The sequence below is a fragment of the Saimiri boliviensis genome, chromosome 5 (assembly GCF_048565385.1).
Source record: "Saimiri boliviensis isolate mSaiBol1 chromosome 5, mSaiBol1.pri, whole genome shotgun sequence".
Lineage (NCBI taxonomy): Eukaryota > Metazoa > Chordata > Mammalia > Primates > Cebidae > Saimiri > Saimiri boliviensis.
Window position 1 is genome coordinate 33,536,945 of NC_133453.1, and position 13,397 is coordinate 33,550,341.

The following is a 13,397-nucleotide window of genomic DNA, read 5'->3' on the forward strand; positions in this document are numbered from 1 at the left end:
CACACAATAAATGTCAGAAAGGGGCTCCCGTGGGTAGCCAAGTGCAGTTTACCTGCTTGTGCAATTGCCTGGGTGAACGAACATTCTTTCTGGGAACCAAAGTCCATCCCTTCCTCACCAGAAACATCATCCTCCACACCATCTCCACCATCATCATTGTCATCATCATTCAGGTCCAGGTCTGATCTCAGAGAAAGCATGACTTTGCAAGTTTCCACACAGTGAAAAGCTGTGCTTTCCCATGCTTTTGCATCTACATTCTCTCCCCAGTTTGTTTGATCCCTTTGTATTTAACTCTTGGCCCTTTTAGGTGAGATAGGTGGAATGATTGAGATTAACAGCAGCTGGCTAAAGGACCACAAATGACTGAAAATTGATTAGAAACATGAGTGTAGTAGGTGGCTTTTTATTTCATTGACTCTGTACCAGAAAAAGTCATTAGAAAATTGTAATTTCTTTATTTCTTTAAATTTGTTTTACTTACTAACTTGAGTATACATGGATCCAGAGACTCCCAATAATTACCCAAAGTGGCACAGTCACTCATTACCCACAGTGGTAGCAAAAATATTGTTTTATGTTCAAATAGTTTTATGTTCAAATTAAAGGACACAGAAATAAAAACTAGAACCATTTATGTTCCAGATATTTTGTTTGAACGGTGATGTCATTGAGGAGCCTGGACTAGAGTCTGCCCCAACTAAACATGGTTGTAGTTATAGTGGTTGCAATAGATGGGAGTTGTGTGATGATTCTAGCCCATTTTTCAGAAAGTTGTAGCTCTTACAACTCTCCATCACTTCAAACACTTACACGTGTCTGCCATGTGAGATAACAGAGGTATAGGGTTAGCTCTAACCCCTTAACTTTACTGTCTAAGGACATATGGTATAAGAAATATCGTTGCTTTTAAAATCATGATCTTAATAAACCAGACACACTGCCAATCTGTGGACTCTAAGATTCATTTTAGAAATACTGTTTAATTGTCCAGGGTGGAAGAGGGGTGTCTTTCAACATTTGACAGTCAACGTATTTTCTTTACTCCATTCTTTCCTAGATTGGGCTCCCTGAAGGTTGGGCTCCCTTAAGGAGATAGTCTTTATGTTGAACTTTGAATGAAAGAATGATGAGTGGGAGGGAAGGTTAAAGGAAGATTATTTCAAGCATGTGGGCATGAGGGAAAGTAAGGAGAAGAAAAATAGATAAAGGAAACTTTTTAGGTAAGGGTTGTAGGGGAAATGGTCAAAGTGACAGGAGATATTTGCAATCCCGACTGGCAAGTTTCACATAATTGATGATGAGATAAAGACAGGTTGAACACAAGCCATTTGGTAACCCTGGCATCATGCCCATATGTGACCAAGTGTCTTACATTTTTTTCAAGGCTGTGAAAGTAGCTACCTCTTGCTAGCAGCAGAGAGATTTTGATAAACTTAACATGTGCCACAAAACTTGAATTATCCTGTTTTCTTTCAACTCCTGTCTCTAGAAACTTCTGCCTCTGAGCAACAAAAATGAATAATGATAATAGTGGATTACAATCCATAGAATAAAAGAAATATGAATTCGTACTGATACAAACAAATGATTGAACAAATAAACAAATGGAAAAGAAAAGTCAGGTCCTCCTTATAGGAAAATTATCATACTTGTAGTTGGCAATAATAGGTTTAAAATCTATTATTTTTTAACTAGGTCTTGGATTATTACTTTTAATAAGCATGTTACAACAAATAAGAAGGCTATGAAATGCATGAAGAGAGTATTTAAAAAGGTTTCAAGATGATCATTTCAATACCAACTTCAGGTGATATTTATTAGGAAGCTAGGAGAAGAACCCATGCATTTCAAAGTTGAGATGTCAAGAGAGTCTTCACAAAGCTCATTTGTTACTCAAAAATATAAAAGAAAATCACTTTGCACTCAGGAACATTTCCTTCCCATTGCTGACTGCACAATGAGTTTTTAGGGGCTGGGGGTTGATCCAGTGGCTCAAGCCTTAGGTTGTATGGTTAGGTGAAGCTGAGGGAAACCTTGTACCTCCAAGGTGACAGGCATAATTTATGTCATTAAACTGACATCTGCTGACTCTTGGAGTTTGCTGGCAAGAGTATCATTCGAACAGAGTAAATCTCTGGTTCTGATGGAAAAACATTTGAACTCTATGTCTAAGTTTACTATAAATTTAGTCTACTGATGGGTCTTCTCTCTGTTTTTTGAAATTAGTTTAGACTTACAGAAAAGGTGAAAAAATAGTACATAGAGTTACTAAATATGGTTTGTCCAGCATTCCCTAATGTTATGCAACCATAGTTCAATTATCAGAAGCAGGAAATTATCATTGATACAATACCATTAGCTAATCTGTACATTTCCTTTGAATTATGTTATTTTTTCCACCAGTCCTTTTGCTGGTTTGGCATCTCTAGGCCAGGATCCATTGCATTTAGTTGTAATATCTTCTTATTCTCCTCCAGCCTGTGACAGTGTCTTATTCTTTTCTTTGTTCTTTGTGGCCCAACACTTAAAGAATAACTGGCTATTTCTTTTGTAGAATAGTCCTCAATTTAAATTTGTCTGTTTTCTCGTGATTAGATTGAGGTTTTCCATTTTTGACAGGAATATCATAGAATAATATTTTACCATTGTCAGCATTATCCTATCAGGGTAATTCTGATAGGTAATGTGATCAGTATTACTTGTTCCTGGTGCTGCTAACTTTGATCATATGGCCAAGGTAGTTTCTTCCAGGTTTCTCCCCTGTAAAGTTATTATTTTTGTCTTTGTAATTAACAAATAAATATCTTGCTGGGTGAATACTTTGAGAGTAGGCAGGTACCTTGTTTCTCATCATACATCTGTCTATTCATTTTGGCATCCATTGGTAATTCTTGTAATCATTATTACTTTGCTGTTTACCTAATAATGATTTTCTATTTTCATCATTCCTTCTGTGTTTTTGAATCATCATTTACTGTAATGAGGACCTGACCCTTTCCTTCCATCTTCTAATTTATTCAGTCATTTATATCAATATGGATTCATGGATATTTATTTTATGAATTATAACCTATTATTTATTTGGCCATCGAGAGTTCCTATAAGTTGGCTTCTGAGTTTTTCTGACATTCTTTTATCACTTAATGAGCCCTTCCTTATCTTTTGGTGCCACAATGATATTCTAGGCTCAACTTTTGTTTTCATTGTTCCAGCCCTTCTAACAACTGTTTATCTAAGGAATCCTGGTTCCCTTTATTGGATAATGATATTTAGAAACCAAGATCCCTGGGCTAAGTGTGCTCATTACTACTGGGGTTATCTTTGTTTGTTGCCTTTTTTAGTGGGTGGAGTTATGAAATATATGTAGGTATACTCACACATGCATATACACATTTGTTTCTATATATTATGTATGTGTGTACATACTAAATTCCATGAGGAAATACTAATACTTCAATTCCCGTTAAACATCACAGGCATTTTTTTTCTTTTCTTTTGAGAGGGAGTTTTGCTCTGTTGCCCAGGCTGAAGTGCAGTGGCATGATCTTGACTCACTGCAACCTCTGCCTCCCAGGTTCAAGCAATTCTCCTGCCTCAGACTCCTGAGTAGCTGGGATTACAGGTACATGCCACCATGCCCGGCTAACTTTTTATATTTTTGATAGAGATGGGGTTTGATCTTGTTGGCCAAGCTGGTTTCAAACTCCTGACCTCAAGTGATCTGCCTGCCTCAGCCTCCCAAAGTGCAAGGATTATATGAGCCACCATGCCTGGCCTATCTGGATATTTCTTGTTGGAGTTCTCATAATCATTTACAACTGAAATAAATGTTCTTGTTGGCTTGGAAATCATCTAATATTAAAATTCTCCTCATCCTTAACATTTTAATCTCCATATTCCTGATGAGAAAAGTCTTTAACCCCCTCACGCTGGTTTCCAATTGACAAAATCTTTTCCTCTACCTAAACTTCATCTCCAGTAGATATAAGAAGTATATTTCCTAAGACAGCAATCATTTCATAATGATTTCACAGGGCTGTCCAGCACATCCTGGTGGGTACTTATGCTGCTTCAATTCTCAGAAGGAGGAAGAATGCCCTGTATTAGGATTACAAGTTATAGCCACTCTGAAGTGGTCCAGGTTTTTCCACATTTTAGAGATCAGATGTCTCTCCATCTTTAGATCAAAAATGTAACTCATGTGCTCCTGCAGTTCACACCAGGGCATACTGGATAAGTTACTTCCCCCTCCCAGAAGAGTGTATAAATGTGTTTAGAATATCTCACTCCTTCAGAACTCTGAATATGAAGATATCTGAGCCTTCTAGTAATCACAATTTCTTAGTGACTTTCCAGTCTTTGAGCTGGATAGTATGTAATGAAATGGCATACAAAAACTCTATTCACAGGCAGTGGTGACTGAGTATGTGAAAGACCTTGTATAGGAGGCAGGGAACTATCTCAAGGACATCTGATACCCCATGAGTCAGCTGATATATATATATATATATATATATATATATATATATATATGTACACACACACACATATATATACAGAAATAGGGTCTTGCTCTCTTGCCCAGAGGAGTGCAGTGGTATGACCAAAGCTCACTGCAACCTTGAACTCCTGGGCTTAAGTGATTCTCCTGCCTCAGCCATCTGAGTAGCTGGGACTATAGACAAAAGTCACTCCGCCTGGCTAATTTTCTTTTAGTTTTTGTGGAGACAAGGTCTCGGTATGTTGTGTAGGCTTCTACTGATTTTTACCTAAAACACATCTGTGTCTCAAAGATCTGGTACTGCTCTTTGGGTAAAGCTCAAGAAGCATTACAGTTGTATTCCCAGAGACATGTATTAGTGGTCATTTCTGAGTTTGCCCCCTCAGCATGGTACAGGGTAGGGTTTCAAATACAGCTTTTAAAGAGTAGAAGAGGTATAATGATCAAAGTCATAGTATAAAGTGGGCTTTGTCTTTGACAGACATTATGTTCCTCTTAGGTGCCAGGCACTGTGTTTCATAGGTGATGGTTTAGAAAGGGAAGAAGAAACTGAAGGGAGGTTTCAGGGTTAGAATCTTATAATTCAGAAGTGAATTGAATGGAGCCAAGACTGAGGGCTTCAATATTGAAAAGATATAAGTTATAATTTTTAGCAATGAGAAGGAATAAGGAAGGGGACATTTTTGAGAAGTAGAGTTTAGAAAAGAAGCAAATGAGGGTAACACATATTTCTAGACCTGAGAAGGTCATCATTGGTTTCTAACATAAAGTGGTGGGAAGGTACTGAGTCAGAACTTTTTTTTTTTTTTTTTTTTGAGACAGAGTTTCGCTCTTGTTACCCAGGCTGGAGTGCAATGGCGCGATCTCGGCTCACCGCAACCTCCGCCTCCTGGGTTCAGGCAATTCTCCTGCCTCAGCCTCCCGAGTAGCTGGGACTACAGGCACGCGCCACCATGCCCAGCTAATTTTTGTATTTTTAGTAGAGACGGGGTTTCACCTTGTTGACCAGGATGGTCTCGATCTCTTGACCTCGTGATCCACCTGCCTTGGCCTCCCAAAGTGCTGGGATTACAGGTGTGAGCCACCGCGCCTGGCCCAGAACTTTTATTTAATCAATAAGTAAAGCAGAATCAAAACTTACTTTTCCAATAAGCTCCCCTTGATTAATCTACATTACTATAGAGCAGGCATCCCCAAACTTTTTACACAGGGGGCCAGTTCACTGTCCCTCAGACCGTTGGAGGGCTGCCACATACTGTGCTCCTCTCACTGACCACCAGTGAAAGAGGTGCCCCTTCCTGAAGTGTGGCGGGGGGCCGGATAAATGGCCTCAGGGGGCCGCATGCGGCCCGCAGGTCGTAGTTTGGGGATGCCTGCTATAGAGTGTAGAATTAGGTGTCCACTCAGCCCCTAGAAATTATCAATACATTTTATATTATTTTTCGGTATCATTTCTTTGTGAATTTATGCAATTTTTAGCTTGTGGTTGTTTATTCTATACCTGCATCACATGGATCTATTGCTATATCTTCTCCTGCATACAAAGCCTTGTACCTTGCTGTGAGCCCAGTAGTTGAATGAACACTTGTGACATGAGTGTTGAATGGAGACTGGAACCATTCACTAGTTCTTACCATTGAAAATCAGTAGTGAGACCCAAAGCTGATTCATAGTTAAAAATCTGATTTTCTTATTCAGTAATGCAGCGTTTTACCAGAAGTGTGATTAAGAACCAGTCTTTTGAAATGTCACCAAAATAAAATTCTTGACGAATACAACAGTACTAGGTATATTATTAAAATATATTCTTAATAGAATAAATGCCTGGTAAATTTGGAGCTAGTCACATTTTAAATTTGCCATCAGTGGTTCTTTGTTTAATCCAGAAGATAGAGCAAATTGAGCTGATAGTGCAAGTTAGCAACATAGTTTTATACAAGATCCTGGAATTGTAGGGTTTTTAAGTAAGGAGAGCTTTAGAATACAAACTTCTTAAATGTCTACTTTTGCCATAAAATCACTCCGTCCTCTTACAAAGACTTATGAGTGCCATGGATGAAGATTTGTTGACGGTAAACTTGCTGTTCTTTTCCCTTATTTCTTTACCAGGTGAACATTTTATGTGGAAATATATTGGGTCCTATTTTTAAGTGGTCTAAATAGCTGTGTTTGAATTTATTTTTATCAGAGATAAAATGTCAGAGATGCTAAACCATCGAAATGGGATTTATGCCCCTTGCCACAAAGTATACAACATTGTATTTTAAATGATTTGCTATAAACAACAAGGGTTTTGTCTTGTGCCTCGAAAGTTTTATGGTAGACATTCTTTAGAACAATATTCTTTCCTGCTTGTTATGAAATTCATCCCCACGGCAGGGCTTGCTGTTGTTTGACTGTTACTGAGGTCACCTCTTAGCTTGAGTGAACGTGATTTGTTCTTCAGAGCAAGTGGGAAAACTGACTTGTGTGATGTACTCAAGTCTATTTTTAATAATGAAGTTGGACTATGGGAAGTCTTGTCTTAGTATGAAAAACTTGTCTGTTTCTATTTGCTTCTTGCTTGCATGAAAATTTCTAGCAGGGAGATAGGAGCATCTTACCTGCTGAACTGGATTGAGGGGCAGGACATCATCATTTGATGTTCTCTGGAATCTTGAAGGTGTGAGATAGTCCTTCTGGGGCCCTAGTTCTCCTTCAGCTAGAGTAGTTGAAATCATGTGATGTGACCCTTATGAAACCTTCACAGGTATTCAGAGAATAAGTAACAAGGTCAGATCTTGTCCTAGAGCGTTTCAGATACAAGCCATGAAACCATTCTCTCTGCACCTTCCCCCTGTGGCTGTCAACATGAGGCCTCATGGTGTTCTGTGCCTCTGATGGTTGTTTTTCTCCCTCCTTCTTCCTCTTGCAGACATGCCTTGAATTGGAACGCTACCTACAAACAGAGCCCAGGAGGATCTCGGAGACCTTTGGTGAGGACTTGGACTGTTTCCTCCACGCTTCTCCTCCCCCGTGCATTGAGGAAAGCTTCCGTCGCTTAGACCCCCTGCTGCTCCCTGTGGAAGCCGCCATCTGTGAGAAGAGCTCGGCAGTGGACATTTTGCTCTCTCGGGACAAGTTGCTATCTGAGACCTGCCTCAACCTCCAGCCAGCCAGCTCTTCTCTAGACAGCTACACAGCCGTCAACCAGGCCCAGCTCAACGCAGTGACCTCATTAACTCCTCCATCGTCCCCTGAGCTCAGCCGCCATCTGGTCAAAACCTCACAAACTCTCTCTGCCGTGGATGGCACGGTGACGTTGAAACTGGTGGCCAAGAAGGCTGCTCTCAGCTCTGTAAAGGTGGGAGGGGTCGCAACAGCTGCAGCAGCCGTGACGGCTGGGGGAGCCGTTAAGAGTGGACAGAGCGACAGTGACCAAGGAGGGCTAGGGGCTGAAGTGTGTCCTGAAAACAAGAAGAGAGTTCACCGCTGTCAGTTTAACGGGTGCCGGAAAGTTTATACAAAAAGCTCCCACTTAAAGGCCCACCAGAGGACTCACACAGGTAGTGGTACAAGTTTGGCCGCACGTGGTTTCTTCTCCTTTCCCCTCCTGTAGCCTCTCATGTGGGAAGGCTCCTCTTTGTTGTGAGGAGTGGCACCCCTGCAGATGGGGAAGTGATAGACAGGCGGGAGGGCCCAGGTAGGGACAAAGAATGACTCACTTGTTACCTTAAGATCTCAAGATATCCCAAGCATAGGACACAGGTTTGTCCCTACAGTGCCAACCACAGCATAGAATCACACAGTTCTGAGGATGGCTGAAGGGGGCTCTAGCAGTGACTCCCAGCTGCCCGTAACACAGACACTTGTCGCTTTGCTGACACTTTGCATTGTTTAGCAAGTGTAGCTCCACAGTTTTGATCAACGCTGGGATCTGAGGATGCATTTGAAAGCATTCACAGTTAAACAAGGTAGCTAGGGTGTCCCTATTCACTCTTTTCCCAGCATCCTGATTTTTCATCAAAGTCACCAACAGCAGGAGGGTTTCGGAGTTCATTAGATGTGATCATTCTATAATTAATTGGCATCTCCTCTTTTGCATTGTTCTCTGGCGCGTGCTTTATGGAGAGATGGCAGAATTGCTTTTTAATGAGCTTGTTACTGAGAAGTTGCTAAAGTGATTACATTACTATGTGTGTGGTAAGAATGGGTGGGGGAGGGATGAGGATTGTGTATTTTACTCAGGGTCTCCTCGTAGCCCAGGAAGAGACACCACCTCTAAGCTCCAATCATACTGATCTTTTGAGCAATGGGATAATTTGGAAGAGTGGGGTTTACACAGAAAAGAGTGAGACTCATTTTTCTTGGAATTGGTCTTTGTTCTCTGCTTTGACATTGGAGCTTAGGGGTGATGTCTCTTCCTGGGCTACTAGGATGCTAGTAGCAATTACTGTGATTGGTGGTTTTTAAGTGAATCTGTAACAGTATGTTACCTGTGTGGTTCTTGCATACTGTTTGCACACTGCTAGCTGAATAGTGAGCATCCCCAAAGGTGTAAGTGGAAGTCTAAAAGCATTGAAAAATGGGTGATAGCATATGAGCTAGGAAAAGTGTTTAGTGCTCTGTGGGGCTTTGTGGGCAGTGCCACCAAATAATTGTGTAGGGGAGAGACTGTTGGCTAGAAAATTAGAACAACGTGGGCTTTAGTTCTAACTCTGCCACTAACCAGCTGTGTGGCCTTGAGCCTGTTCCTTTACCTCACCAGGCCTCATTTTCCACATCTGTTGAACAATCTGGCTCTTAAGGCCCCTTTCAACTCTAAGGTTCTGGAGGTCCATGAACTGTTTTTGTTCAGTAGAGAAGAACTTTCCTGAACTTCACATGCATAATATGTGATAGAGGAAATCACTCTTTTGAACCTCAGAGTTATTCCGACGGAAGGCTGAGGACTGACATTACTTCCTTGCATGCCAGGACTTGGGCCTGTATTCCTCTAATTCTGAACTCAATTTCCCGTGTGACTCTTGCTTGGTGCCTGGGACAGTCTCCTAATCTAATGTATCCCGAGGCTTAGGCATAGAGTCTCACTCATGGGTTCCCATCAGAATTTAGGTTCCAGTTCACCACCCCACATTCAACAAGGTTAATGCTTCATGCTATTATCAGTTTTTGCTTCTTTGATATTGTCGTGAAGGTAGTTTTTATTTGTGTTTCTTTCTTTCTCAAGTCAATTAGTAAAGTAATGGCGAGACACTGGAAAGACATTTCAGTGCTCCCAGGCTGGAGTGCATGACTCATCTCCTGGCCCCTCCAGGAAACCAGAGAAGGCAGGAAAGGGCAAGAATGTTGCGTTGTACTGGGGCTATGCAATTCATAATTATGGACACTTTCTGAACTATTGACACTAAAGGCACATCCTGCTTAGCATGGAGCTGGACAGCTCTGGGAAAGCAGAGATTCTTTTTAGGGAGGCCAGAGCATTTTCTTCTTCTTTCTTATCCCCTTTCCAACAGAGATGTCAGAAGGGTGACTGTTACGGTTGATGCATTATTTGGTGCTTTGTTTTTTTTTGAGCGTTGTCTACTTAGAGTGATTACCAAGGTAGAGCTCATTATGTTACCTGGCACCTGCAACTGCTTGCCTTACGTTGGACTAAAGTGAGAAGACTCCTATAGGGAATTCACTCAGGGAGGCACCCTGCATTGTTAGAAAAGCAGTATTGCAGAGCAGTTAAGAGCTGAGCTTTGTGATCAGGTGGACTTTGGTTTATGTCCTAGCACTATCATTTCCTACCTTTATGACCTCAGCGTCCTCATTTGTAAAATAGAGACAGTTATGTCTACCTCCTAGATTGTTTTGAATATTAAACGAGCAGATACCTGTAAAATACTTCTAAAAAAGCAAAATACCTGATAGATAGTAAGAACTCATTACAGATAGTACTGGGGTTGATTGTAGTTATTACTATTGTTGTTGATATTAATTAGTGATGACTGAGTGAAAAAAAGAGCCTCGTAAACTATAAACAAGCCAGTTAGCCGAAGTCAAATACCGCAAAACAGCAAGAAGCTTTTTCCCTCTCATTCCCAGTGTTTGATTAATAGGATGTGGGGTGATGACACCTGTGAACACAGGTTGTGGATGATAAACTAGACATGCATGCATTAGCCCATGGAAGTTGGCAATCAGGCAGAAAGATCACGGCTTTCCTCCCACAACACCTTGCATCGCAGAAGCATTTTACCTGTAAAACCTTCCTCAGAGACACTCATGGAAGAGAAGGGAGGTGCTATAAGAAAGAGAAACAGATAAAAGGGGAGGTAGAGATGGGAATGGAGGATGGGGAGAAGGAATATGAATTAATTTGGATGAAATGGATGAGAATCAGAAGTATTTATTTGCAATTGGTGTGAATTGGAGCGTATGGGGAACTGAAAACAAAGGTGTTAATTTATGTGGTGTAGGTGAACTAAGAATAATGAAAAAAGCATGAAGAATGGAATCAAATTAAGTGCAAACATAGAAAGGAAATGGATGGTAAAAGCTCGAGGGCAAAGGTATATGGAGATGGGAATTCAGGTTGGAAAGAGGCTGCTGATGATAAAGACTGGAGTTGGGAGAGCTGCTGACCAAATGGGGAAATGAAGATTTTTTTTAAATGAGCTCTGGTTGGATTCAGGCAAGCTATTTTAACACAGGACTCACTTTAATTCAGTCAAAGTATTTCTTATCTTTTAGTTGGGGAGGTGTTTTGGGACAGGAAAAAAAGGGAGATAAGAATACCAATCCAGAGGAAGAAGAGAAATATTTGCATTTTGTTCTCTAGAGTTGCAGATATATGCGATATCTCTTCTATATGGTAATGTGTTGCAAAGGAGATATAGTGAAGAAATGAAGTAAAATAAAATGTGTTTGTCTCCCTCTTAAATGCATAAAGGAAGACAATACATATTGGTAACATGGATTTGTTTGCATTGAGGAAGTTTTAAGGTATTATTCATTTAATCTTTATATAGATAGAATTTACTGAGCTGAAAAAGATACGCATTTTTTTTCCCTTCTGTGGCTGTTTTTTGAGAATGCTGAATCCTTCAAAATTTTTGCCCTGGAGGATATTAGGCAATGAGGTGATTTTTTTTTTTAAAATTATTTTTTAAGGTAGCAGATGTTCAAGTTGGTAGCTAGGGCACAAACATGGTTTGCCCAAGGAAGGAAAGTTATAGATGGGAGTACTAAGCTGGAGGTGGAGGATGACGAGGCATGGCATGGGACAAAGGGAAGATTATGAAGTAGCAGGATTTATTCAAAGGAAGCGTATAAAAATGGACATATGGGCCGGCGCGGTAGCTCACGCCTGTAATCCTAGCACTTTGGGAGGCTGAGGCAGGTAGATCACCTGAGATCAGGAGTTTGAGACCAGCCTGGCCAACATAGTGAATCTCCATTTATACTAAAAATAAAAAAATCAGCTGGGTGTGGTGGCACACACCATTAGTCCCAGCTACTTGGGAGGCTGAAGCAGGAGAATCTCTTGAACCCAGGAGGTAGAGGTTGCAGTGAGCTAAGATTGCACCATTGGACTCCAGCCTGGGTGACAGAGTGAGACTCCATCTCAAAAGAAGTAATAAATAAAAAAATAGACATATGGTTTATTCGTTAGGAAGAGTGCACCTAATGTTGGCATGAGCGTAAAAATGTTCTTAGCAGCCAAGCCATTGCAGACCTTTCTCTCCTCTCTTTTCTGGTCTTCATATGTTTTTATTTCTCAAAAATTCTACCATTATGATCATGGTTGTATTCATCTTCTTGGAGTCAGCTAAATAATTCTTATATTTTGATGAAAGGTAACCTTCACTTCCAGTGTTAAAAAAAGAAAAAAAAACTTTATGTTCTTTCTCAGCAAAAATCAATTTAAAAAAATCTTAATAGTTTCTATGTAAAAAAAGAAAGAAGTATTTTCTTACATTTCTTCTTAATTATTTCTGAGAAGAGATTAAAAACCTTTCATTGAAATGATGCTTTCTGCTAAGTGAACAGACTTTACAAATTTAAAATCCATATAAAAGTATATCCACATTTATGTTATTAACAGTGAGTTGTGTTGGTAAAGTCAGGACAAAGGCCAGTCATTAGATCTTTGATTTTTGGTTGCAGTGAAGGGAGATGTGAAGAAGCCATGTTCTCTTTATGTGCTGCTTGGAGGGCTCTCTCTGTAGACTGAAGTTGCAGTCACCTAAACCATGGGTGGTGATAAGCATTCTCTAGATTTTGTACTGAACAACATAACAGGATGCTTTTCATGTGGAAAAAAGCAATACTAGTGTGCAATTTGCTTAGTATTTTACATTTGCTTTGGGGCCCATCTTACTGAATCAGAAAGTGGCACAATCTCTCAGTTTAATCAGAATTTAGGACAATAGTTTATTTTTCAAATGAAAAGGTGGCTAAAAATATTACAATCAAAAAGACCAGGGTAGCACTCAAAATGCAAACAGAAGTGCTATGTCATACGTGTAATGAAAGGTCTTTAAAGTTTGAAATTTAATTTATTTTACTTATTCAGCCAATACATATAAAGCACTTGCTATGTCCCAGACAATGTTCTAAATCTTTTACAAATATCAACCCTTTTAATCCTTATACTAACCCAATGACATTGGTACTATCTTATTTTATGGATGAGGAAAATAAGACCCAGAGAAGTCAAGTAATTTGTTCAGCATCACAACAGCTCATCATAGATGGTTGGACAAGGATTTGCATCAAAAAGTATTGTTCCAGTCGGAGCCCTCTTAACTTCTGTGCTTACTAATGAAGGGGAAACAAGTCAAATACGTTTTTAAAAACTAACTCATTATTATGAAGAAATTAAAAACATATGATTTAAATACAAATGGACAATGAAAACTAA

At 39.9% G+C, this 13,397-nt stretch overlaps 1 protein-coding gene across 5 annotated transcripts in view; it reads left to right on the plus strand.

Annotated features, from left to right (window-relative positions):
- KLF7 (KLF transcription factor 7) overlaps window positions 1-13,397 on the plus strand; it is a 93,029-nt gene that overhangs the window by 36,611 nt on the left and 43,021 nt on the right. For 4 of the 5 annotated variants that reach the window (XM_074399161.1, XM_003925610.4, XM_074399160.1 and 1 more), the window contains one exon: window positions 7,419-8,049. In XM_074399161.1, coding sequence (XP_074255262.1) covers window positions 7,419-8,049 — 631 coding nt within the window. The remainder of the gene's footprint in view (window positions 1-7,418; window positions 8,050-13,397) is intronic. The other variant, XM_074399163.1, reaches the window with a different exon arrangement.